At 39.1% G+C, this 25,054-nt stretch overlaps 1 protein-coding gene across 1 annotated transcript in view; it reads right to left on the reverse strand.

The window, feature by feature from the left end:
* Positions 1-23,072, reverse strand: part of PTPRT (protein tyrosine phosphatase receptor type T) — a 308,933-nt gene extending 285,861 nt beyond the window's left edge. Inside the window, exon 1 of the mRNA XM_042883615.1 lies at positions 23,000-23,072. Coding sequence (XP_042739549.1) covers positions 23,000-23,021 — 22 coding nt within the window. The 5' untranslated portion in view covers positions 23,022-23,072. The remainder of the gene's footprint in view (positions 1-22,999) is intronic.
* Between the last annotated feature and the right edge of the window lie 1,982 nt (positions 23,073-25,054).

The raw sequence follows: 25,054 nt of genomic DNA on the forward strand, positions 1-25,054 counted from the left end.
TGAAAACACCAGGTGGGAATCTGGCCTATTGGTTAAGAGAAAAAAAACAACCAAGAAAAAATGACAGCAACAAAATCAGTCAATCACAAAAGCCCACAAATTTCCACTTATCTTCATTTTTGCATAAGGATACAATGCTGCCTTTATTATCTGCAAAGATCATTTGCCTCAAAGCAAGCACAGACCTTCAACACTTCTCAAGTATAATTCTTTCCTAGCTAATGGGTGTTAAAACTTCATCCCAAGTGGTAGACATCATATGGCAAAGAGGCACAACGGAGTTCATGATAACATTGCTGTCTAGCACTAAACATCCAACTTTTCCCCTAAAAATTATTCTGAGGACCCATTCTTTCATCCTGGCTTTCACCAAAAGCCTCCCCAGAGGAGAAGTCGTCACACTGAAAGATTAAGCAGCGCTCTCTGCTGATGAACTTTCCAAAAACAAAAATACCAGGGAGAGAGAAGTCCACTTCTACTTTCACCACACACAGGACCAAACTGAGCAAATCCCTGTCAGAAGAGATGTATGTTGCATTGATGTTATTGCACCGGTGAAAAATGGAGAATTCCAGACCACAGCAATACCACTTTTTGCTGTATGGTTGTTTTATGTTAATCACAAGACCTCGAAAATTGTATCAACCTCTCACTTTAGTCAATATTATTTTTCAAAGTTTGCCTGATAAAAGAAATTTGACAGCTCTTCCAGCAGCAGACCAACCCTCCAAAGAGATACAAAAAAACAAAAAACAAAACAAAACAAAACAAAATGTTTACATTGGATATCACCTGATGTTTCCTCAAAGCAAGGTCAATTTAATCTGTGAACGTCACCTCTTAGAAATGATAGAATACCCACACCGGAGTCATTTCAATGGGAAGGGTGAAGAAGATTGAAATGAAGAGATATTCCCTCTACTGCTGTCCAAAGAACAGGGTCACAGATAGTGCTGTTTTCAGTCACTATCTAATATTACTGATTTCATGCTGTATAATTGCATGTTTGATAGAACCCTTCTACAGATTTCAGTAACAACCCAAGTGAATTTAAAGCATACCTTTTGGGAAAACTGATGGCTTCATGAACAAAAATAATACTTAGTTGTTTAGGTTTTGCCTGCAAGAATTAGTTTGGCAACATTATTTGTTGTTTTTTCTTTTTTTTTTTTAATGCAAAAATCCATATTTATAACTTAGTTCTATTTACCATGATAAATACAGAAATTCTTACTTGACCAAGACAAACATCATTGCTTCAGGACAGAGCAATGTTTTCAAAGTCTGAAAAACATTACCTGCAAAACCAAGGTGTTGAAAACGTTGACCTGTAAGAGCTGCAAGTATCTAGACAAGTTAATGAGCAAACTGTCTTTTAGTCAAAGTACCAAGAACCCACAAAACACGACTGTTCAGTGAGAACATGACTTGCCAAATACTGAACGTACCAAACATTGTTTTGAAGATGACTGTAGCCTAAAAGGATACCTGGCAGGATAATTAGAGCAAGTAATCAATTAAAAATATAGCAGAAAACAGAAAATGTAGTAGTACTGTGTATGATGCTCTGCAGACTGAAGTAAATGTGGACAAAGACAAAACTTGGTTTGGGTCCTTTGCCTTCAGCTCTGCTGTGCACTGTTCAGTCACCAGCACAGCACTGCACATTGTACTTCCCTAATAAAGTTAGGCACAGTGAAAAAAAACAGGACTAATGCAATCTCTGAAGCACTAGCAAGTTAACCAAGCCATAACTGCTAAAGAGCTAGCACTGACCAACAGTACAGCAGGTAATTATCTTGAGGCAATACAGTTTCAGTTTTTATCTCATTCACCTGAAATTAAAATGAGCATGTTTCACAAGAAGCCTTTATTCCACTGGAGAATGACTTCGTCTGTAGCCTTTTAGGAAAGATTTTGTATTCCTGTTCCAAAAGCCCAGTGCTAAGTGCTGCAGATATTGAGCAAGGTGCAAACAATCCAGAGTGCTTATTAACTTCTGCTAAAACAGCCAAAGCAGTTTTTGGGTTGAAATGCCTGTGTCTTCAGAAAAGCATCTACTAAGAAAAAAAAATAACGAGTATTTAATCTCTAAAACTGCCAAGCAACAGAGACTTTGGGGGAAGGTCCAGCTGAACAGCAAGGTCAACTGGATGCTCATTTTCCATATAACTTCAGTATCCTCCTCTTCTTACACTCTTTAGCCTGGACTTTCATTAACAATCCCAGTAGTCACAGTTACTCTCTGCTCTCCGACCCCTTCCAACATTAGGAGTTAGATGTATAAAACTCTTTTGCAAAGCAAGTCTGGAAAAATTTTATGGGGGACTGAAGGGCTGGTGGAAAGCACTTTTCTCTCCACACTCTGAAAGATAAAACTTAGCTAATGTTTTAAAATTGCTTGGAGCATTTACCCTACTCTTCTCCTTGAAAGTCTATTTGATGCATTTCTCTTTATTCTAAGGAGCTGTGGCTAAATTAATGTGCATAGCCCCTTCTCACTTTTAGTTCACAGTACCTTGTTCTTAAATGCATCACCAGCTCAGATATTCCTGTAGCATGTGTTCATTTTATTCCCAGTAGAAGTCTTATAATTCAACAAGGCCCTCTGTTGATCATTTTCCTTCTCTATTTTCTAAATGCTATTAAAACAATATTTTCCTGTTTGCTCTTAATACTTTCCGATCCTCAGGACTCGAGACCACTCCAGTTTGACCTCTGCTGAATCCTCATCTCTCTTCTAAAAGCTCCTCTATAATGGAGTAAGCTCCACTAAATACAGTCATCCAGCAGCCATGAAGATACCTTTAGGTTTTTTACTCCTTCTGTGCATCCATTGCAGAATTTGTTTGCTTTTCATTGTTCTTTTAATACTGCCAAGCAATGCATTAAAGGCATCAGCTTTATCCTTTATAATCCCTTTTTTTTTTTCTATTACTGCCTTTGTGTGTGTGTACTTACAGTGTTGTTTTTCAGCCTTTTGTGTTTCATTTCCTTTCATTTGTCCAGAAATCACAAATCAATTATTGTCCTATTCTCTTCGCAGGAACAAACTCTGATCCTTTTATCCTTCTTTCAATTATAAATATGCTACTTTACAAAACTCTTAAATTTGTATTTTCAGTGCCCTGCTACAGATTTTCATATGTCAAAAGATTCCATAAACCAGTTCTAGGACTTATTTCAACAACTTCATATGCTATAAAGACCTAAAACATATACTTAACCTCAGCGCACATAGTAACCTCAGATCTCCATGGATAGTTCTAGGGAATAATAATAGTTTCTTTAATGCACACAAACATCAACCTTCATTCCAGAGGCTGATGCAATTCTCTCTCCTCCTTCTGTGGTCATTATCCTTTTGTCTCCAGCTTTACACAGAACTAAACACACTTTTTGTGTTGCCTCCTCAGTGCAGATTCAAGATTCAATTCAACAACTATTTTCTTCTTGCATTTAATATCTCACTTTACATCTAGATTGGAAGGACAGAATTTGGAAGAAGAGTGTAGAACCTTTCCACACCTTCTACCCTCCTGTTTTAAAATTTCCATCTGTATCTTTTAAGATTTTGATCCCATTATATAATCACAGTATTGCTCAGGTTGGAAAAGACCTTAAGAACATCAAAAGTCCAACCACAACCTAACCATACTGCCCTAACTGTAACAACCCTCAGTTAATCATGTCCTTGAGAACCACATCCAAATAGTTTTTAAACACATTCAGGAACGGTGGCTCAACCTCCCTGGGGAGCCCACTCCAGTGTTTAATAATCCATTACGTGAAGTTTTTCCCGATATCCAACCTAAACCTCCCCTGGCAGAACTTAGGGCTATTTCCCCTCATCCTGTCACCAGTGAGAAGAGACCAACCCCAATCTTGCTGCAATCACCTTTCAGCTATTTGAAGAGAGCAATAAGGTATCCCCTCAGTCTCCTTTTCCCAAGACTGAACAGCCCCAGTTCCTTCAGTTTCTTCTCAGAGGCCATATTCTCCAAGTCCTTCACCAGTCTTGTTGCCCTTCTTTGGACTTGCTCCAGCACCTCCATGTCCTTTCTGTACTGAGGTGCTCCAAACTGAACACAGCACTCAAGGTTGGGACTCATCAATGCCAAGTACAGGGCAGGATGACTTCCCTGGTCCTGCTCACCACACCATTCCTGATACAAGCCAGGATGCTGTTGGCTTTTTTGGCCACCTGGGCACACTGCTGGCTCATATTCAGCTGACTGCCCATCACTACACCAAGGTCCCTTTCCGTCAGGCAGTTTTCCAGCCACTCCTCCCCAAGTCTGTAGGGCTGCCCAGGGTTGTTGTGACCAAAATGCAGGACCCAACACTTGGCCCATCGATCCAGTCTATCCAGGTACCTCTGTAGTGCCTTTCTCCCCACAGGCAGATCAACACTCCCTTCCAACTTGGTGTCATCTGCAAACTTACTGAGGGGGGCACTCAATCTCCTCATCAAGATCGTTAATAAGGATGTTAAATAGAAGCAGCCCCAGTACCGAGCCCTGCGGGACAATGAATTATAAAACACACTGATTGTGATCTAGAAACCCATCTGTGGGCTCTTACAGTGTGATTAGGAATTATGTTAGTAGTATCTTAGATGGTGGTATCTTATTGCACATTGTGCAGTCTATGGCTACAAATAAATACTTTATAGGTAATGTTCTCTGAAGTACTTAATATATACACACACACACATATATATAAGATACCAGTAAAATTTACATTTCAAAACACTGAGTTATATGTGAGAGTGGGATTTAAGTACCTGAATTCCTTGAACACTCTTCAGATTTCTATGAGATTTTTCAACTGACAAAAAATTCTAACTGCCTCCAAGTACTAAGGCTATTTATCATATTCAGCATATTCAGCATCAGAATACATGGGGTTTTTTTTTTAAATGTCAGAATGTACATAGGAATATTTGTGTGTTTTACACAGTGAAAAAGTAATCTAAGCACACTGCAATAAAACAATCTTTGTCGCTTATGTTTCACTTTGCATTCCAAACCCCTAAATGGTCACACAGCAACCACCAAAGGCAGAATGATTTTGTGGAAGCCGCAGCTTTCTTCTTTACCTGATCCATAACAGATTACTTCATTGCAAAGAAACTATATGGGGACCTGAGACTTTATATACATTGTTCCAAAAGTAATGCCTCCTGTTTATTTCCATGGAAAAACAACAGATACAAAGAGCTATTGTTATTGCACACCACTTGTGTACATGATGTATAGCAAATTCTCAGCTATAAAACACTCTTTTTCAACACAGTCATTAGCTGTGCATTTTCACCAGCGATGGACAAGAAAAAGCCTGCATGTTATGCTCATAAAAATCTGCACCAGCAGAGGTGACCCAGCAGTTCACAGTTACTATGATGGCATCATTGCTAGAAAAATCTTGCCCACACAGTCCATCTTCCATCAGCCCGAATAAATAGAAGTCAGTGAAAGCCAAATCCAGCTGCACCAGGTGGGTGCAGTAGGACAGTCCAGGCAATGTGTTCCATGATCCTCAAACTGGTATGGGGCTTGGTGTTATCTTGTTGCAAAACTGAGACCACTTTCTTCTCTGGCGGGCTCTGGAAGTTGAAGCTTTCAGCTTAGTCAGTTATGATGTAATGGTCAAAGGTGATAATTTGTCCAGTTTCCAGGAAATCCAGAAGGATCCCCCCTTTTCAGATCCAAAGAACAGTGTGCATCTCTTTACCCACCGAGGGCTGTATCTTGAGCTTTTTCTTTGATGCAGAATTTGCATCACCACTACACAGACCGCCATTTTGTCTCTGGCTTGTAGCAGTGATGCCACATCTTGCCGACAATGATGCAATCCAGGAAACTGTCACCTTCATCCTCACAGTGGTTCAATACATCCTGACAAACCTGCATATGGTGTTCTTTCTGTTCCTGTCTGAGCATCTGTGGGACCCACTTGGCACAGGCTTTCCAGTATTTTAACACAGTCACCATCATTTCCAACGCACTGAAGCTGATATTAAGCCCTGTACACTGTTCCCAGGTTGCTGATTCATGCAGATGAGCTGATGGAGATATTCTTCATTTTATGGTGTGACAGCTGTCCAGAATGTAGCTCGTCTTTCACACTGCTGTTGCAGTTGCTGAAATGCACTCCCCTCACCCCATTGCGTCAACGTGCACGTTTGGTTTACACAAACTTTCAGCAAATGTCAATGAATGTCAGTGGGTAACATTTCTTCCACATGAAGGAATTCAGTTCCAAACCTCTGCCTCATACACACTCCCATGTTGACACCATTCTGTCAGACTGTCCCTCTGCTGCCATCTGTCACACAGCAACAAAATGGAATGGGATATTGGTGGGAAGGTTCAACCTCTGCTGCCATCCCACCAACACCTGCCTCTGATGTTGTGCACCAGCATCATAAAACAGGAGGCATTACTTTTGGAGTAGCCCACATATCAGAAATCAGTATTTATATTTCAAAATTCTAAATTATTCATCTCATTGCACACAAAAAACAGTTCTGTTTTAAATTACTATGAAATGAAAATAAAATTGTTTTGTATCTTCAGATTTACTACTGGAACAGTACGTCCTGAATGAAGGCAGGAGAGAGATCAAAGCTTTCTGATGGCCATTTTCAGAGCTAGAGACTCCACAAATCCATCTACAGTCCACATAAGTAAGTTAAATAAGCTTACAGGGAGTCTCTTGCCTTCTGCCTGTATTCTATATTATAGCTCTAAAAATGTAATTAAGAAAACAAAAGCTCCAAAAGCAGAGAAATATGGTATATAGCCAACATGTTATTTGGAGGAAAATAACGTAGACTGTCCAAATGTAAAAACATGTATTCTCCAGTTAAGTACTTGACGTTTACTGCTCCATATAGATTAGAACCAAACCATGTCCCTCATGTACAACCTTGCCATTGAATGTCACAGCACAAGTCCTGTCCCCAGAAGGATTCTATTGCCTTTCCATTCTGCAAGAAACAGTACATGACTTTGGCAACCAATTAAAAGCAAACAAGTCTTTAAATACCAAACAAAAATAATCACAAATGGCTAAGGGGTTGCTTTGGCTGTTGTTTTAGTTGTTGTTTTGTCTTTAAGTTAAAAAAAAAAAAAAAAAGAGTATTGCAAATGAGAGACTAATTCAGGATAATTGCCATCTGGTTTAACATTTGAAAGCTGTGCTTTCTGCATGTGAGACTCATGTTATTTTCAGGGGAGACATCTCATTTGAGCAGGAAAGAAAAACAACCGGGTGACAGTCACAACAGTTAACTCAACAGGGCTCAAGGGCTTTAAATGCAACTAGCAACTGCTGGATTAAGACAAGTAAGTGCTGAATTCAGAGTTTAGTGGGTGTCCTAAGTAGCTCCAGATTTCTTCCACCACTTAAGGTGACACGGGCAATACACAAGCTTGCAATAGAAAACCAGAGTACTACTTCCATTTCACTCCCTCCTGCTCCTCAAGAACAATAGCAGAGGAACCAAAGGAAAATGAAGCAAATCTACAGAGGCAGCTTCCATCAACATATCCCTTTTTATCATAGAATGGCCTGGGTTGAAAAGGACCACAGTGATCATCCAGTTCCAACCCCCTGCTATGTGCAGGGTCACCAACCAGCAGCCCAGGCTGCCCAGAGCCACATCCATCCTGGCCTTGCATGCCTGCAGGGATGGGGAATCCACAGCCTCCTTGGGCAACCTGTTCCAGTGCCTCACCACCCTCTGGCTGAAAAACTTCCTCCTAATATCCAATCTAAACCTCCCCTGTCTCAGTTTAAAACCATTCCCCCTTGTCCTATCACTGTGCACCCTAATAAATAGCCATTCCCCCTCTTGTCTATATGCTCTCACTGTCTGGCTTCTCTGGAAGCCATTCCACAGGCTTACAACTTAGTAAACATCTCTAGCACATGATCTCTAGGCTCAGTTCACATACAGCATCCAAAGAGGCAGTCTCTGTTCCAGACTGCCCTTCCAGGCACAGGACCATCTCCCTGCTCACGCAGCCCAACTCTGTGCATGAAAATAACCACACGCTGTGCACAAAGGCTGTGGGGTTGGGTTGGTTCGTTGGGTTTCTTGATGTTCCAAAAAGCATTCCTTAGAGGGGGCTTTTTGTGTTCTCACTGAACTATTCCTATCTCATCACACTACACACTTGTCGTACAGACCTGCTGTTTATGGGATCTGCTACGCAACAGTGTCTGGTGATTTTCATTTGTTTCACATTGCAAAGTACTGCAGGATAATTTCAAAATCAGCCCAAACACAGAACCATATTGTTCTTACAGCAGTAAAAAAGGTAGGCCTGGCCCATGGATATGGGGCAGCTTCACGTAGCATCTTGCTAATTTTGCCTGCACTCTTCCATTAGTTTTAATTAGAAAAAAAAATTATTTTGGGAGGAAAAAGAAAAAGGAAACAGCCACATACCAAAAACCTGTGAATACTGTTTTACTATAGAAGTAACTGATCTGCAGTATAAGGTATTTATTTATTTATCCAGAGGTTCCTGTTGCACTTTATTAAACACTCAGGCACTGAGTTACTGATGGCAGCAGCAGGGTCTCTGCCTCACTGAATATGAAAATAGGTTTGTGGATCTACATCTGCCTGTTCATGAGGGTCACAAAATCAACACCTTTGCCATTTGCATATTACACTTTGAAATGCCTGAAGAAACGCATATGTCAGACATTTGTCTGAGCCTCCGTTTCCATGATTCAATCTACATTCAATATGTTTTCCTACAGAACTCAACAGAATCACACAAATCTCATTATATTGATTAATGTGCTATCCACACACTGCTGGCAAGGATATACCAGAGTACAAAGAAGGAAAAGTGCAGATAATTCTGCTCTGGATCAGCCCCTGCTCACACAGTGTGGATACAGTCATGTAGCTGCATCCTCTTCCAACTCCCAGCTCAAACACACAAGGCTACGGAAGGAAAAACGTTTTAGGAACCATTCCTGAACATCCCATCACATCTGTTCTCACAGTTCTCTGATGCTGAAGTTTTTCTTTTTAGAATTTGCCTTGTAAAAGTTAGGCCAGGTTGCTAACTCTGAACTGAAAGAGGATGTAGATAAGAGATCCAGCTGCATTTTTGTTCATACAAAAGAAACGCTTCCCTTAAATGCTTATAAGCCTTAATTTCAAGGTAAACATCTGCTTCTTCACAATCTTAGCATACCCACCTGTAAATTGATGATACACCGTGTCTAGGACAGGTGACTGCACAATGAAATTCCATGGTAGTAAAGAAATGATCAGGAGTCATCCCAGTGGGCAATCTGCTGCATCACCAAACTGGGTGAGGTGATCAAGCGCAATTCTGTTCGCTTAGTTTGTGTGAGACCCAGTTTTGATAAGGCAGCAACATGGGGACAACACATCAAACCTGCATCAGTCTGCAGTCTTTGTTTAACTGATGTTAACCACTGCTTTCAAGAAGTTCCCAGACCAAAACCATGAGAGCAAATAAGTCTCCAGGGCTCTGTTCCAACACATCTGGAAGGAGAATTTTGCTCCTGGCTACATTCTGTTCTGCCAAAATCTTGCTTAGGGTCTTCTGAGCACACGCTAATGGTTACAGGGTAAATAGGAGAAGATAGGAGGCAAATTTAGTCCCCCACAAAAGAAAAGAACAAATTTACAACTAAACAATTACTTGTGGTATATTTATCCTAATCTCTCAACACACAAATGTTTTCAGTGACTCGAGGCAGACTGTTTCACTTATAAGAGATACAAACTGTCAGGAAACAGCAAAAGGCAATTAGTAAATCACTATCGCTTTTGTAATCACTGATGAAATTTCCATTTTTTTAATTCTCTATTGCTCATTCCCACAAACAAGCACGATATCACCTTGAAAATAAATGCAATTAATTATCTTAGCTGAAGCTTTTAAAACGGAATGTCTTCTAATCTACATTCTTGGCAGAAATTCAGTGAGATTGCACTACTGCAATGTTAACTGACTACTGTTGTGGTTGTACCACCATCTCCCTATTTTTATTTTAACTTTTAAACACTCATTTACAGAGTTTTTTTAATTCAGTACCTTTGAACAATTACGTGTTCTGAAGTAAAGCTGTGATGAAAAGACTATGGAGAGCATGGTTCACTCTGCAACAGAGCTGGAACCATTTTGATTCTACTCTAAAACATCCAATAGCTGTTAGCCCCACACGTCTGGCTACTCAAAAATCAGTTGAATTCTATGCACCTGAGCTAATTAGTCAGTGTGCCTACCCACACTTATGCATTCTTTTCTTAGCATGCAGCGTGTGTTGGTATGAAGTGAGTGCATCATTTCTGTATAGGGATTTTGGAATTTCATTTCAGTAGCAGTATAACAGCAGCCACCACATTACTGATTTATTACCCTAACAATAGCAATAAAATTAAACAAACACAACAGAAATTACTACACTGCCCAGGGTAACCGTTTTTGTAGCAAACTTTCAGTTAGACATCGGAAGGCAAGAAAGATTAGGTGTGTATTTTTGAAAACACCACTGGTTGGCAAAAAAAAATATTATAATTTGTGGTGATGTAAATAGGAGGAAAAATGTAGACTGGTGGTTGGATCTCAAGCTGCAGCATGATGTGATGGCAGACAAAAATCATTTAATTGCAAATTGGGCACACATTCTACAAGCCCTGCAATCATCCTCCTGCAGAATGACACTCCTATCAGAGATGCAGAAGAAAGCTCAGCCGTGGTCCAACTGTGCCTTGTGAGCAAGGTACAAAAGGGAAGGGTGACAACTCTTAAATCAAGCAAATAGACATATACACAAGCAACACGTTTCCAAGAGTAAGTGTAGGTTAACTGAATGAAAAAACATAGTTGATGCCCTATAAATATCCATTATGTAAAGTATTGAATAGGCTCTAAAGTTGATAGTTTTTATCCTTTTCTAAAGTTAAAGCAGTTGTATGTGAGTATATGCATAAAAGACACTGCATTCATGCTTGTAGAAACAATTTGTTATAGCCAGATGAATTCTGGATGGGCTATTATATTACACATATATGGCCTCAAGACATGCTTCTTAGATTTCCTATCTGAGCTTAAGACAGCTTTAAAAATATTTATCGTAAACGAAATTATTTATTGCTTTTACTTTTGGAATAATGAAAAACTACTCAGGAAATGCAGGTAGGTCGATTAAGTCTGATATCTGAGATAGGGAGGGAGTTTGTCACAGTGCAAAGAGAAATTTAGCATTGCTACTGACGCTCAGAGATGCTTTCTTACCTCATGTTAAATTTGTGGAGAAAAGGGCTTCTCTTCAAATGCAAGACTAGCATATACAGTCTTTCCTCTTGTAACAAATGAACAGCTTGATTGGAAAAGATTAAAGTGCTAAAACGTGCTTAAAGTTTTAGAAAGAGATGAAATAGATAGAAATACTGTGATTTCACAAATCAGGCCAAATAGACATCTTCACAGTCCACCCTGCCACAACACTAAAGCATCAGGGACACAGGGAGCCCTGTGTGTAACAGCACTTACTTATTTTACAGAGTTACAGCTCAGTTCAACTGCTTTGTTGGTTTGGAGCAGCACCACTAATTAATACAATCAGAAGAAAAAGTTTCAGAGATCTCCCACCAGCACACATTAACATATACTGCCGAGAGACTTGATAGAGTTCAAAGCTTATCTTGTAGCCTACATGCTCCATGTTTGCTCAGAGCAGCAGCTGGCCAAGTGATCTCCCTTCTTCTCAAAGAGCAAAATTAAATTAGATTAGATCATCTATTCTCCCTTGTAGAATTAAGATCATGCTATGAAAACAAGCAAATTAGCTTTTGAAATCCTGTTTCTCACTTAAAGGGTAAAAGGCTGAGGGATGCTTTCTGTACCAACAGAGCCGAGCTGCTTTCTGTAGCAATTCAGCTAAGCTGCAACAGAATGCACATGCCTTTTCTTCCTGGCAACCTATAAGAAACATGTGTGGCCCACTGGACTTGAGGCTGTGAGTGACAGGGAAGCCTGAAGGATGAGGTCAAAGAAGAAGGGATAAAGGGAAAAATTACAACAGACACAAGGTCTTGAGATAGATGCACAGAAATGGATTGAGCTGAAGGACTACAGAGTTCTGAGAGCTGCTTTGTTTGCTGCCATGTAAAAAAAACACTCCTAAGAACAAGAAAACTTGGTTCCTAGACAAACTATGTCAAAGAACATTTTATGAAAAGAAATGCTCACAACATTAGGAAATAGAAGGAAAAATGTAAGGAATAAGACTGTTAGGACTTAAAAACTATCTTGAAAAACAAGCATTTGTGGATGATGAATGGGATGGAGGATGAACAGTTTGAATTAGGATACTGCAGTGATGCTAGCATTAGTGATGCCATATTAGAAAAGGCACAACAGTGAATGAAGTTCAAAAGGGGCCACACAAATAAGATCTAACATTTAGATGCTAGTTTCTAGTGTTGCATCACTGCACAACAAGCTGTGAGGTCAGTTGGCACAGATGCAGTTAAACAAGCTTATAAAAATGTGTTCCCATTAAATTACCATGTTGCAGCAATTAGACACACTCCAGAAGATTGTCCTATGCAATCTGTTCTAGATGAACAGCTAATGAGAACTAAGCTAAAACACGATCTGGTTATGATTCCTCTTTTTAATATTCCCTATATCACTAAACAGCTTAAACCTATAAAATGGAAAGGGTGAAAGATATTTGTCTGCTATGGTCAGATGGAGTAGTGAGACTGGCCATGAGAACTCATAATGAAGTCTGTGGTGCACCTTCACTCAATCACCCTACACTGCATCAACATTTGCAAGAAGTTAATTTAAGTTATCGTAGCTTGATTAGATCTTAGTTTGGCTCAGGGTGAGGGAGAAGGCAACTTCAGCTTTGCTGCCAAGATTCCTCACACCTCAACCTTCACTACTGTAATTGGTACAGATTAAAACAAGATGACATTGGAAAAATAATACCAAAGAAATAAAAATCTCCTATGGGAGGATGCATTTTAAAGAGACGGACGGAGTGAAAAGAAACTCCACTTTTCGTGTGGTAACTGAACGACAAGTAACTAAGCCTCAGTTCACAGGGCACACTGACTTGCAAAAAGCCACCACTAAGTTATTCTGTGAAAATCATGCTCTTCAAAGAGTTACGATATTGGGTGTTATAGTCATGCGCGGTGTAAAAATAAACTTTAAAAAATGGAAGCACTGAATATACTCTCAGTGCATAAAACATTTGTTCTGAAACATCTTAAAATTAATCAGATCTGTTATTTCAAGATCTTGAGGAATGCAGACACTTACTGCCCCTACGTTTGTTCTTTCAGCATGCTTCTGCCCACTGCTTCTGTTGTGTGGACAAACACATCAGCTGAGATTGCAGACTGGCTCAGCCAACATCCATACATTGCAATAAATGGCATTTTCAAGGATCAAAGGGATGTAGTCAGATATTTAATGGTAAGAACAGCCTTATTTCAGGTGAACCAAGAAGGCTTTTAGACCTGAGTTATGTCGTTCACTTCCTGTTCTGCTTTCCTTAAAACACCCTTAAGATCAACTCTGCCATTTCCTTCATATTAACTCTCATGTTTGCACTGTAAGTAAAACTGAAGGGGGAGACCAAGAGAAAAATCTAATTCCACAATTAGAAATATAAACAGCTTATAGTGATAGCAAGAGTCTTTGTTCTGTTTGTACAAGGCCGACTCCTACGTACTAAGTATAAGAACTGCAAATAAGGGCTTGACACCTCTCTATTTGTGAGCTGTACTGAAGACATTATGCTAAAAGTCAACCATCTCTCAAGGTAAATGAGGGTTCAAAAAGGATTGTCTCACAGCCTGAAATGTCTCAACTCCCTGTGAATTCCCCTGACTTGACTGGTACCATTTTATTGCAGCTGTTCATTCAATTCAGAGTTCACATCATGAAACGTGACAGAAAAGGAACTGATGAGAATTCAGTGAATGCAGCTTTTCATTTGAAAAGATCCTCAAACATATAAAATTGCTTTATTTTGCTTAATTTTCCACATTTAAAAGCATAAATTGCATTTATTTTTCTAGTCAATACTGAAAACAAGTGATAATTTGTAGTATTACAACTTTCATCTCAAAGGAATACAACCGCAACAGTTTCCACTCCTTCTGAAAGAGGTGAATGCTATGGAAGACGTTGAATTGCCTAATGCAGGAGATGCATACATTATTTCTCCCCATGAGAATATGTGAGAACTGTTGCTATCAGCTTCTTTTTGTACATACATAAATGACTTTCAGGAAAACAGACTTTTTTTTCCTTTTTTTTTTTTTTAATGTGCTGATTTACATGCACTACATATCTAATATTGGAAATGGGAAATGCTAAGTATTTCCTAAGAATAAAAAATGACTTAGGATTCTTAGTAGCCACAGTTCTCAGCAGGATCACTTAACTGAGGTTATTACCATTCAATCCAAACAACCTGCATCCTTTTAAGTAAGCACTGAAGTATTTAAAAGTCTAGACTGTGTACTCTGCCCATTATGAAATCTCATCTTATTTATTTAGGAGTTGGTGGAAAGACTTCCACTTATTTCACTACACAGCAAATCAGGTCTATGGTAAAGTTAAATAATCAATGATGCTGGAATCTTAGATACTGCAACATAGCTTTGTGCTCTGATGCTGAGAGTCTGGTTTTGTGATAGAAGTAAAAACTAATGATAATAAAAGTAGAAGGATGAGCTCACTGGGAAGACGTACAACAGGAAATGTACTGCATTAGTCAGACAATCATCACAACATACAGTACCCATAAGTGATTACATCCTGTTTCCACTGAATTCAAAGAACTTCAGGAAAATTCCACTGACTTTGTGTCAAGCAGCTGCAAAGAGCTGAACATTCATAGAGACTTGCCAAGACTCTGCTACTAAAGCAGATGAGGGACTGAACCTTGACTGTACCTTCTGTCCTGCCTGTATTCTGATCAGCCTCTGCTCTAAAGGCTTTCCACTGTTGCTTTCTGATCACTTCTGGGATGTAATTTTGCCTACTGTTTCCTCAGCATTTCCTTTTGTAAATCCTTATCTTTCAACATTCACTCCTCATTCACAATCTCATCCTGCTTCCAAATCTAATCTACCTTGACTTTGGCCATCTACCCATACAGACCTCGAGTCATTCTTCTCTCAGACCTCTTCCCTTTTAGGTTTTCCTTCTCTAGATGACCTTAGTCATTGTTTTTCCTCTGTTCCTTAGTGGCCACTACTTTTACATTTATCAATTTTACTACACCAGCTCACCAGAAAGACCTTCTCCAAGCCTCTTTCTACCTACGCATCTTTCTCATCTCCTGTTCTTCCTATAACGTGCTTTTCCTTGCTCTGAATCTTCTAATAAGTGGAGTATAAAATTATCAATCTTCCCCTTGTTATAGAAAGAATTTCCATAGAAATAACTATTTAAAAAGGAAGATCTTAGTCACAGGATAAGAAAACTTGTTTTGCATACTAGCCTTATTTCAATGCAACTGCATTAACTTCTGTGGCATTTAAACTAGATAGTATTTATCCACTTGGAAGAAACCTAACATGAAATTCAACACATCTTCTTTCTACCTCTCCAACCTTCAAACATTTTCAAGTTTTAAATTAGAAATGTTTTTCCAGTACTTTGGTTATACAGTGCTTTAGCTTGGCTCTCAACCATCTGCCCGTTGGCACCTGGACAGCATGCCCTAGGAGTCTGCATTTTTCCCAATCTAAGATGCTGAAAAGCATCAGTTCCTGTTAGAGCCAACAGGTTCTGGGAAAAATGAATATGCCTGAAACCATGGAATGCAAATATGTACAATGATGGCTTTCTTGTCATCCTAGTGTGATGCTGAATGATGTCATGGCAGTGCTTTGGAAGTGTCATGGTCTCTCTAATGGTGAAATGTTGACACTCACAAACAGTCCCACTTCTGACAGTTTCCACTGAAAAGGATCAGAAATAGACAACAGTTCAAACATACCATTTAACACATCAAGGGGCAGTAACTACATGCCTTCCCTACATGGTTCCTTCAGGGTCATTAAAAGGCCTTCTGAGAAGTCATTCTTTCCATCTTCTTTGATCTATCTTTATACTGTGCATGTTCAGAAAAAACTACTCTCCCTTGCTAAGCAAGATTACAGTACCAAAGTGCCATCTACACAGAAGCATCCTTCTTCTGACTTCTCACACTGGTGCATAAATGTGCTATTTCACATTTATGACACAAATGACAAAACATTGATAACCAGGATGCAATTTCCTTCAGAAAGGAGCCTCTGGGGAGGTAAGTGTTCTTAATTAAATCAATTTCTCCTGCATATAACATCACAGAATAGTTGACTAACTTATGCTTATTTTTTTTCAGTGCAAGATTATGACTTTACAAGTCTGTAATTTCACAAGTACTTTAATTCATTACTATTTATGGTCCACCCAAAATCAGTAGGTCTACCCACAGATTGGCATTAGAATGGAACACCAGATAGAAATCAAATCTGTGGTACGAATCACCCTCAAGGCTAATTGCTTGGAGTTACCTTTCTGAAAGCAATTGTGTGCAACAGAAGCAATTGCTCATGGTCTCCATTGCTAGTTTTCCTTGGCTGAAAAGCAAATTATATACTAATGCAGGTATGATTTACTTACAGATAACCTAGACTAGAGAAAATAAAAAAATATGGATGACAATACATTCCTCTGAGAGAAAATAAATACTAATACTGGGCTGCAAACAGCTATTAAGGAATCAGTTACAGTAATGGCTTCTGGGGAGACCCAATAGATAGTGTAAGAGTGAGCAATTTAAAAGGTGCAGTTCAAAATAAGCTCCCTCTAGTTGTTTACAAGATTCTGTCCATCCCAAAGCTGTATCCATAAATAGTTCTAAAATCATTTATTTTCCAAGGTCTAAGCATTCTTATGTACACTTACCAAAATAAAATCAGGAAAAAGATGTAAACCATGCCCCCAAACTCAAGTCAATGTAAATTAGTGATGAAATTCTGAAAATTGAGAATTATTTACTACTGCTACTATGAAAGCCAACCCCAAAATACTGACACTAAGCGAGGTGGTAAAGAGCAAAATTAAAATGCGCTACAGAAAGTCTCCACAGATCCCTTTTTTGCTCAGACCTTAAAAGCTGAGAAATTACTTTGAGTTCAGTGCCCATCCCCAGCCTTATCTGTTTATTTCTGTGGAAGTCAAAGAGTGGGGAGAAACGTATTTCACTCATTCTTAGTAATTTCCCCTACAAAAAATATTTTTTTGAGAAACAATACACAGACAGCTGAGCCAATTTTCCTTCTCCCCTCTCAGACAAAATTGGATCATGATTCATCACATACACAGTTGGATTTTAATTTATTCCTTTAACAAGTTTGTTTATTTTCTTGTAAGCAAGTATTAATCCACTCAGACACAGGAAAATGTTAATTTTATTGCATTGCCTTTCAAACTTAAAAAGCTGAGTCTAACTCATGTTGGTGCTCATTCTAGCTTTGAAGGAAAAAAAAGAAATGCCTGACCTGTGTACAGAGGTTCCCTGTTCTTTGGGGGGGCTAACACTAACTGCACATCAATCCTCTCTGAATGAAACTGAACAATCCTGTCAATCTTCAATGTGGGCATAGATGGAGTTTATCATCTTCAAGGAAAGCTGTTCCATAATTATTCATTCACACTAAGTTCTCAGTGCCACTCACTGCAAAGAAGAAGGTGACACAGGAAAGCATTTGGCCTATTAGGGAAGCATAAAACTTCACTCAGTTCAGTGGATTCCAAGTAGAATTTAGCCATCTGGTATTCAGATATACATCATGCCTATGATGTTCACTTGCTAAATGGTTATTTCGTGAAGCAACGCTAATGATGATAACCCTTCTGTTCTTTCAGTGAGAAGCTTAGTGAGCCCTCCAGCTACTGGAACAAAAGTACACGCCCAATTAGATGAGAGAAGAGTCCCCATCCCTTATCTCTGCTGCAAGAGGAAAGAATAAATCTGCTACATGTTCGAGGGATCAATGCGATTCGAACACCAAACACCTCTCAAGCTATGTTCATTTCATTGTGCCATGCAATATGGACTCACACAAGAAAGTACTCAGAACATGTTCATGTCTTAACCTTACCATTATCTCAAAACATCTACCATTACGAGGATTTGGCTCGGAGCCCTTCTCCAAATTCGTGTGAGGACAGATACAGGACAAATGCTGACTGTGTCTCTGAAGAGTGAACTGCTCATCTCAAAGCTGCACTTGCCATTAGGGTTTCAATCGACAGGGCAGCTGACAGTCACTTGGTACTAACCTACTCTGTCTCCTGAAGCACTGTAAAACAGTTAAAATGCTTTAGCTCAAATGTAAACAGCAAAAGTTTAAATGCAATACATGCACACTTCCGAATCTGCGGTGCAACACTATTTATCAGTTATTTGATAACACTTATCAAATACACACAAGGAAACCCATAAAATCATGTATTCGTGGCATTTCCCACAACTATTTGCAGCTTCCAAACTGTGAGTTACACATTTCAAGCAAGTTCAACCCTTAGGTAACAATGCATGAAAATACTGTTGACTGTTAATGGGCTCTGTTTCTTTGTGGAAAATTGGTGAAATTTTTGTGAAGTGAGGAAAGCTAAGCAACCTGCACTCACCAAGGAACACACAACTGCTACAGTGCTAATTCTGAATGCTCTAATTTCTTCTAAACATTTCACTCATCTCTAAGCTCATCTAAATTTGCTTCTTAGACAAACAGGATGTCTACTTGATTCAGCCCAAAACAGCAGTGATATTGTGTATCTTTACAGAAAGATAACTATGTATATACACGCATACACACAAAGTAAATTAGCACAAAGTGCCAATTAGTATAAACGAAGGGAAATCAGCAGTCAGGAAGATGAGGCCAGACATTCAACTGCTGTGTGCCGACTGCTTTCTGCTAACATGGAACAGGGAAACTTCACACAACCAACCAGGAGATGAACAGTCAGTGCAACACTGACAGACACTGCTGCACAAAGGCACATTGCACCACAGCTCTGCATTCAGAGGACGACCGTATTTAACACAATTAAAGTAATTGCTCCAGTCTAGTCAGCCCACTTAGGTCTCCATTGGAGTTAATTAGAAAAAGCCAGTAAAATACTTTGAACGTGCAAATGCTAAATGTTAAATACTTCCATTATTAATATATTCTCACAAATGCTGCAATGGTAGGCAGGTGCAGGGTTCCTGGAATGCTGCAGTGTTATAACATGAAAAGTAAAGCCAGTATTTTTCCAACACTAGTTTTAACACAGTACAAGAACTTGTTCTACGAACCAAGCTTTTGCCTCTGAAATACACACAAGCTCAGGCCCTTTTACCACCAAGGAAGTATTTTCTGTGATTCAACACAAACTAGAACCCCACGTTCATCTCAAATCATCTAATACATAAGCACATAAAGACAGGTTACTAATGGGAAAAAAAAAAAAAGAGGAATAAAAACTGCATGAAGGAAATACAAGGAGCAGGACATGACTACTTGCTGTAGTCTAAACTTCTGAAAGAGAATTAGAGCCGTGCATCCTGCCTGGACTGTCATGCAGAGTTTCAAATCCCAGCTTGCTACGAGAGGTTTAGGCAAATACCCAAAAAAGATAAGAAGGTAATGACTGAAGGCATGAAGTAGAGAGAGGGAAACAAAACATTCTGAATTCAAAAAGGTTAAAAGCACTGGGTCATACTTAGTCCTGGGAAACAAAGACTTAACCGTACATAGCTATGTAAGAGATCACAAAAGAGAGCAACAACTGATTATTCTTCCTAGTCATAGATGGAGAAAAAAATAATGAGATTAAGCCATAAAAGGGAAAATGGAAGATGAGTACTGAGAACCTTTATAACTCAAAGAGTGGAACAAGTAGCCCAGAGGCTGTAGAATACTCATCACTGAGGATAATTCAGGCTTAAGTAAACACCCATCTGTTATGGAATATTCTGTTATAATCGCTCCTGCTATCATGCAAGGAGGTGGAAAGAGTTGCACCAAAGTCTGGGCATTGGATACCTACAATTCATTTATTTCAGGTTTCTGAAACATTTATTTGAAACAACAAACATCTGTTTCTTAATCCCCCAATTAACACAGTTTCCAGCCCGAAGGAATTAACCACAAAATTCATGAAAAACAGTTTATTTGCTAGCAATGGTGTAAAACAAATTGCCTACAAACTTTTACATGGCTAATAGAGCAGTTTAATTGTGCGTTTTTGGTTTTTTTTTTCCCTTTGAGGAGTGCATTTTAATTCCAAAAATATATATATAAATAAAAATAAAAATAGGAAGCCATCCCTGAGCAGAGACCTTTGCAGCAGTGTCTCAGCAGAGAATTACACAGTACTACAAACTCAGGCTCTCATTCATGATACTGACCTCCTCTGAAGAGCACTCTGAGACCTAACGACGAAAAGGACTGTAAAAAGCACTAGATGTTATCATTAGTATTCAGGAGGATGGAATTCTGTGGCTTGGTTGAATTCAAAGGGACCTGCTGGTGCTTATGAAAGCTGACATTTTAAACAAGGAAATAGCTCTGACAGTAACGTTAATGTGGGCTGACCAGGATGGGGTGAGGCCACACTTTCCTGCCAACATTTCCCAGCAGGTTGCGCTGCAGACTTATTCAGGATCATGGAACCAATTTAATGCCTGCTCACACATTTTACCATTTTCACAATACAGTATTTTAATCTGATTCCAGTCACACAAGAACTGTGTAGTGTCTAAAACAGCATCCTGTTCAAGAAAACACGCATTACTGCTTGCATCCTCAGACCTCTATGCATTCTTGCGCCCCTGTGCTTCTGCCCATGCTAAAAGTGATTTCCTGCCTACAGTTGGCCACCAGAAGTTGGAAGTTGCTTATTCCAAACACTTTTACCACCTCTGACACCCTTGCAACCCGATGGATTTGCACCATGCTGCTTCAGCTGCTTTGGAAAAACTAAATGGATTAGAAAGTCAGTCACCAAATGTTCTAGTACTCTGGCTCTAAAGATGTCTCTGATTGTAGGAGTGGAACTGTTTCATCAGTTTATTTGGCTGGCTTTGCCACTAGATGAATTTTAAGTAATCCTTTATTCTCACAAAACAGACTCTCAGTGAGTAACCAAAAAACACATGCATTAAGATTCCATCCAGCAATACAGACTCCCAATAATAGCTCTAGCATCTCCGCAAGCATGAGGCAGTTTAATTGAACACCATAATTTACCTCAAGGTTAGCATCATTTGGACAGCTTTTGAAAACATATTTTTGTTACTGGAGAAATGTGTTCTGTACACATTTGCTGTGGTCAGCCTTCTTTTCCAACCTAATGATTTGACCTTCTGTTCTCTGTGACTAGTACTGAGACATCAATTAGTAAAGCAAAGCACTTTATCATTCCCCCTCATACTCCTTAAGGTCTCTTTAAATAATATTTCATCATCAGCACACTACAAGTTGTTAGAATCTTTCCTCTTCCATATACAATATAATAATATATACATATAATTAATACAACTCAGATTTCTGCACTTTTATGTTGCTTTTTTTGTTGTTGATGCCGTTTACTTTGCAGCTGCTCCAACCTTTATAGATCTAGCTATTAGTGCTACCTGATAACACGGAACACAGCATTAAGAGAAAGGACCATACATATCTCTATCTACTTTGTTTTGGGAAGAACAATTCTGAAAGCCTTGTTAAGAAACACGCTGTATTATTCTGGGGTTTGTTTGCCATTCCAGGCCGTTGATTGTCTATCAATTTCTCCACAGATCCAGCATCTTCAGATGATAAAACACTTTCAGATGGAAGGCAGGAAGATAGATTTTCCTTCACATTCAGAGTTAGCAAAGTACTGAACTTTTCCAGTACAAGCCCTCCCATTAATTCCTTGCCTTCCAGATGGCATCACAGCTATCTACGTTCTTATTCCTTCAGATCATTCTGAGATCTGTAAATTCAAATATCTGCCATGTCTCTCTAGTTAGGTCTACTACGAACAGGGAGTGTGACACACAAGAACTGAAGCTGAGGAGCTGTAGAAATAAAACTGCCCTTATGAAAAAGTCAACACATTCAGAATGATGAAATGCATTCATACAGACAAGACCAGAGAAGTAACTTTCAGAATTAGCTTTTGGGATACCAGAGCCAAAACAAGTAGTCCCACGTGTCACACTTTGAAAGATTCTGTCACTAACAGCTTCCAATTTAGGCTGTAATTAAAACAAACAAACAAACAAGCAGCTATCTTGTGGTTTTGTTTCTATTAACAGATTTAACATGCAGGGACGAACACTAGCCTGTCTATCCATGGCTACAGCAGGAAACTATTGTTACATCAGCTCTGCCTGCTTCCCTTAACAGGCACCTAGCAATTTCACGTTTCTTAGCCCAATAATTTACATGCATAAAAATACCCCTGCAACAACACAAGATGTTAATTCTGCCAAGTAGTTCATGCTTGTCAGAGTGCAATCAATTAACTGGAACAAATACTTCATGACTGCAGTCAAGTTGGCTGGCCAGTTCTGTTTGCCATTGTGTCAATTGCTTTAGAGCAGGGCCTTCAGCTATTTCAATTGCCAAAAAGCACAACCTATGGCTTTTAGAAAAATTTAGTGCCTTTTCTTAAAACGTGCTTTTCCTCAAGGTGAACGAAGCATTCCGTAGAATCTATGCCATATATACACCAACAATATAATGTTAATTTCCAGTAAGAAATAAAACCATTGGAAATTTTCATTACTGTGAGCTCTTCAGAGAATGCTGAAAAGACTACAGTATTATTATATGTTCACAATGTATGCCAGTAATCCGTACAGGGCTAACAGCTGATCCTCACAAAGAGTAATACCTCCGCTGCTGCAGAGGCTTCTTACTTACCAGTTGGGACTGCAGGATCCATCGTTGGCTTTTCCCAGGTATTGATCTGCTCCCAGGTAAATCCATTGGTTCCCAAGGCCACACTATAACCACAATTACTGTAGTGCTCATCAAAGGAGCAACCACCTAGAAACAAGAAAAATGCATGCATTCCTGCATTAATTACATATAATCATTATACTAAAATCATTTAATTTCTCTTTCCTAGGTTTACAGAGGAACTTGGAAAAAAAAAAATCCTGCATATTATATTTCAGAGAGCAGAGAAGATATCCAGAAAATAGTTTGAATTTTCAACTTTCTGTATCTCTTAGAAGTCTTTCTTCTCTCATTGCTACTCTTCTCCTCTATCAGCTCCCTTTGTTTCAACCTATTTGCTTAACATTTTCACAGACAATTGCACATAATAAGCACGTGCATTTGGGTCCCAGTGCTGATATTTACAGAAACCTCTAGGTCAGATATTTAAAAAAAAAAAAAAAAGAGGGAGAAAGAACCCAAATGGCAAAGACAAGCAAAGTATCACTATACTACAGCGATACTTGCTTGATTTCACTTTTAAGATTCAAATCACACTGGGTTGGGTTGCACCTATAGAAGGCACATCCTTCCTTGCAACCATCTCTTATGCTTAATAACCACAAAGTTCTATGTGACACGTATCTACTTCTCCAGGTTTATCAGAACTGGACCTCTGAGCGCAAGCCTTTAATTTCTCTACAAAAGGAGAACAACAAGAAGTGGATGGAAACTAACATTCACACCTTCCAGTGATCTTTCCTACTGCAATTCCTGAAATACTTGAAAGTGATTAACTATCACCTGGCAGCTGTCTGAACACTTATGAATCAAGAAAAAAATATATCTCAATATGGACATGTGTGAGGCAAACCCATTCAACTAGTTTAGCCTTCATTTAGTGTTAGTAGATTGTTACTACACTGCTGAACCACTCTTCCATTGCCTCATTCCTCACATCCACCCAACTTGGTTTGCCAAACATATTGCAGTACTGGATTTGTTACATCAAGTAGATTGAGTGCTTGGGTTTTGACCTTAATTATGACAACAGTGTCACTGCCCTGCTTTTGTTTTCTCTTACAGAAGCAAGGAGAAATTTCTCTGCAGTTACTAGTACTCCAAAGTCAGCTGGACATATCTAACACTTCTGGAGCTGCAAGGACTGAGCAGTGCTCAGGGCTACATGATCTTGCCTTTCCAGCCAAACTGCCAATTGCTCCTGACACGAATCAGAGTTATATGCAGAGAGACGTTCCCGGCTCTTTACCTTCCCACAGGCTGAATTCTCTACACATGCACAATAAATAGCAAGTACACAAGTGGTTTCCATTCAATAACAGTTATCCAACAGTGGATCGTTTAGGCATTCTTTAGTTTTTGTGTATATCTTTTCTCTCTGGCTCCCAACAAAACCCAAACCCATCTCAGTTCCTATGAAATTCCTCACAAAACCCTATTCTGTTCAAGGATTTAATGTGCATTCCAACCACAACTGGTTTTCTAAAAATTCCCGTGAAACTTCACACAAATTATTCCTATTTAAGCATATAAGCTTGAAGGATTTGTTGGATAGAGTACCTGACCATACTCGGTGCTGTTAAAGAAAAATTTAAAGATAAAGCTTGTCCTAAAAGAAAATATTGTTATGCTGTGTAATTTTAGTATAAACAGTTCTGAGTACAGCAGATTTCATGACCCTGCCAGCCTTGCCTGCTTCAATAGAGACCTTGCAAATGTATTTTCTACAAATTTTAAAAGTATTTTTTGCTTTAAATTTGCAGCGCTCGTGAGGCTTTCAGAGCTGTCAAAATGAGCAGGACTACACTTCAGCTGTTTCCCTAAAGTTTTAATTTGATTTAGGTGAAAGAGTTCAAGTTTAAAATATTAAATGTGCTCATTAAAATGTCTAACGAAAAACAGGTGTTCTGGATTGCCTGTGAGGAGCATGCAATGCAACTGAAAGTCACCTTTTTCGTAGTGAGCTGCTACAAGAGATGATATCAAATACTCTGCTCTCAGTCTCCACGCAGGGCA

The sequence above is a fragment of the Lagopus leucura genome, unplaced genomic scaffold, assembly GCF_019238085.1.
Source record: "Lagopus leucura isolate 7727_CA_CO unplaced genomic scaffold, USGS_WTPT01 Super-Scaffold_100039, whole genome shotgun sequence".
NCBI classification, from domain to species: domain Eukaryota; kingdom Metazoa; phylum Chordata; class Aves; order Galliformes; family Phasianidae; genus Lagopus; species Lagopus leucura.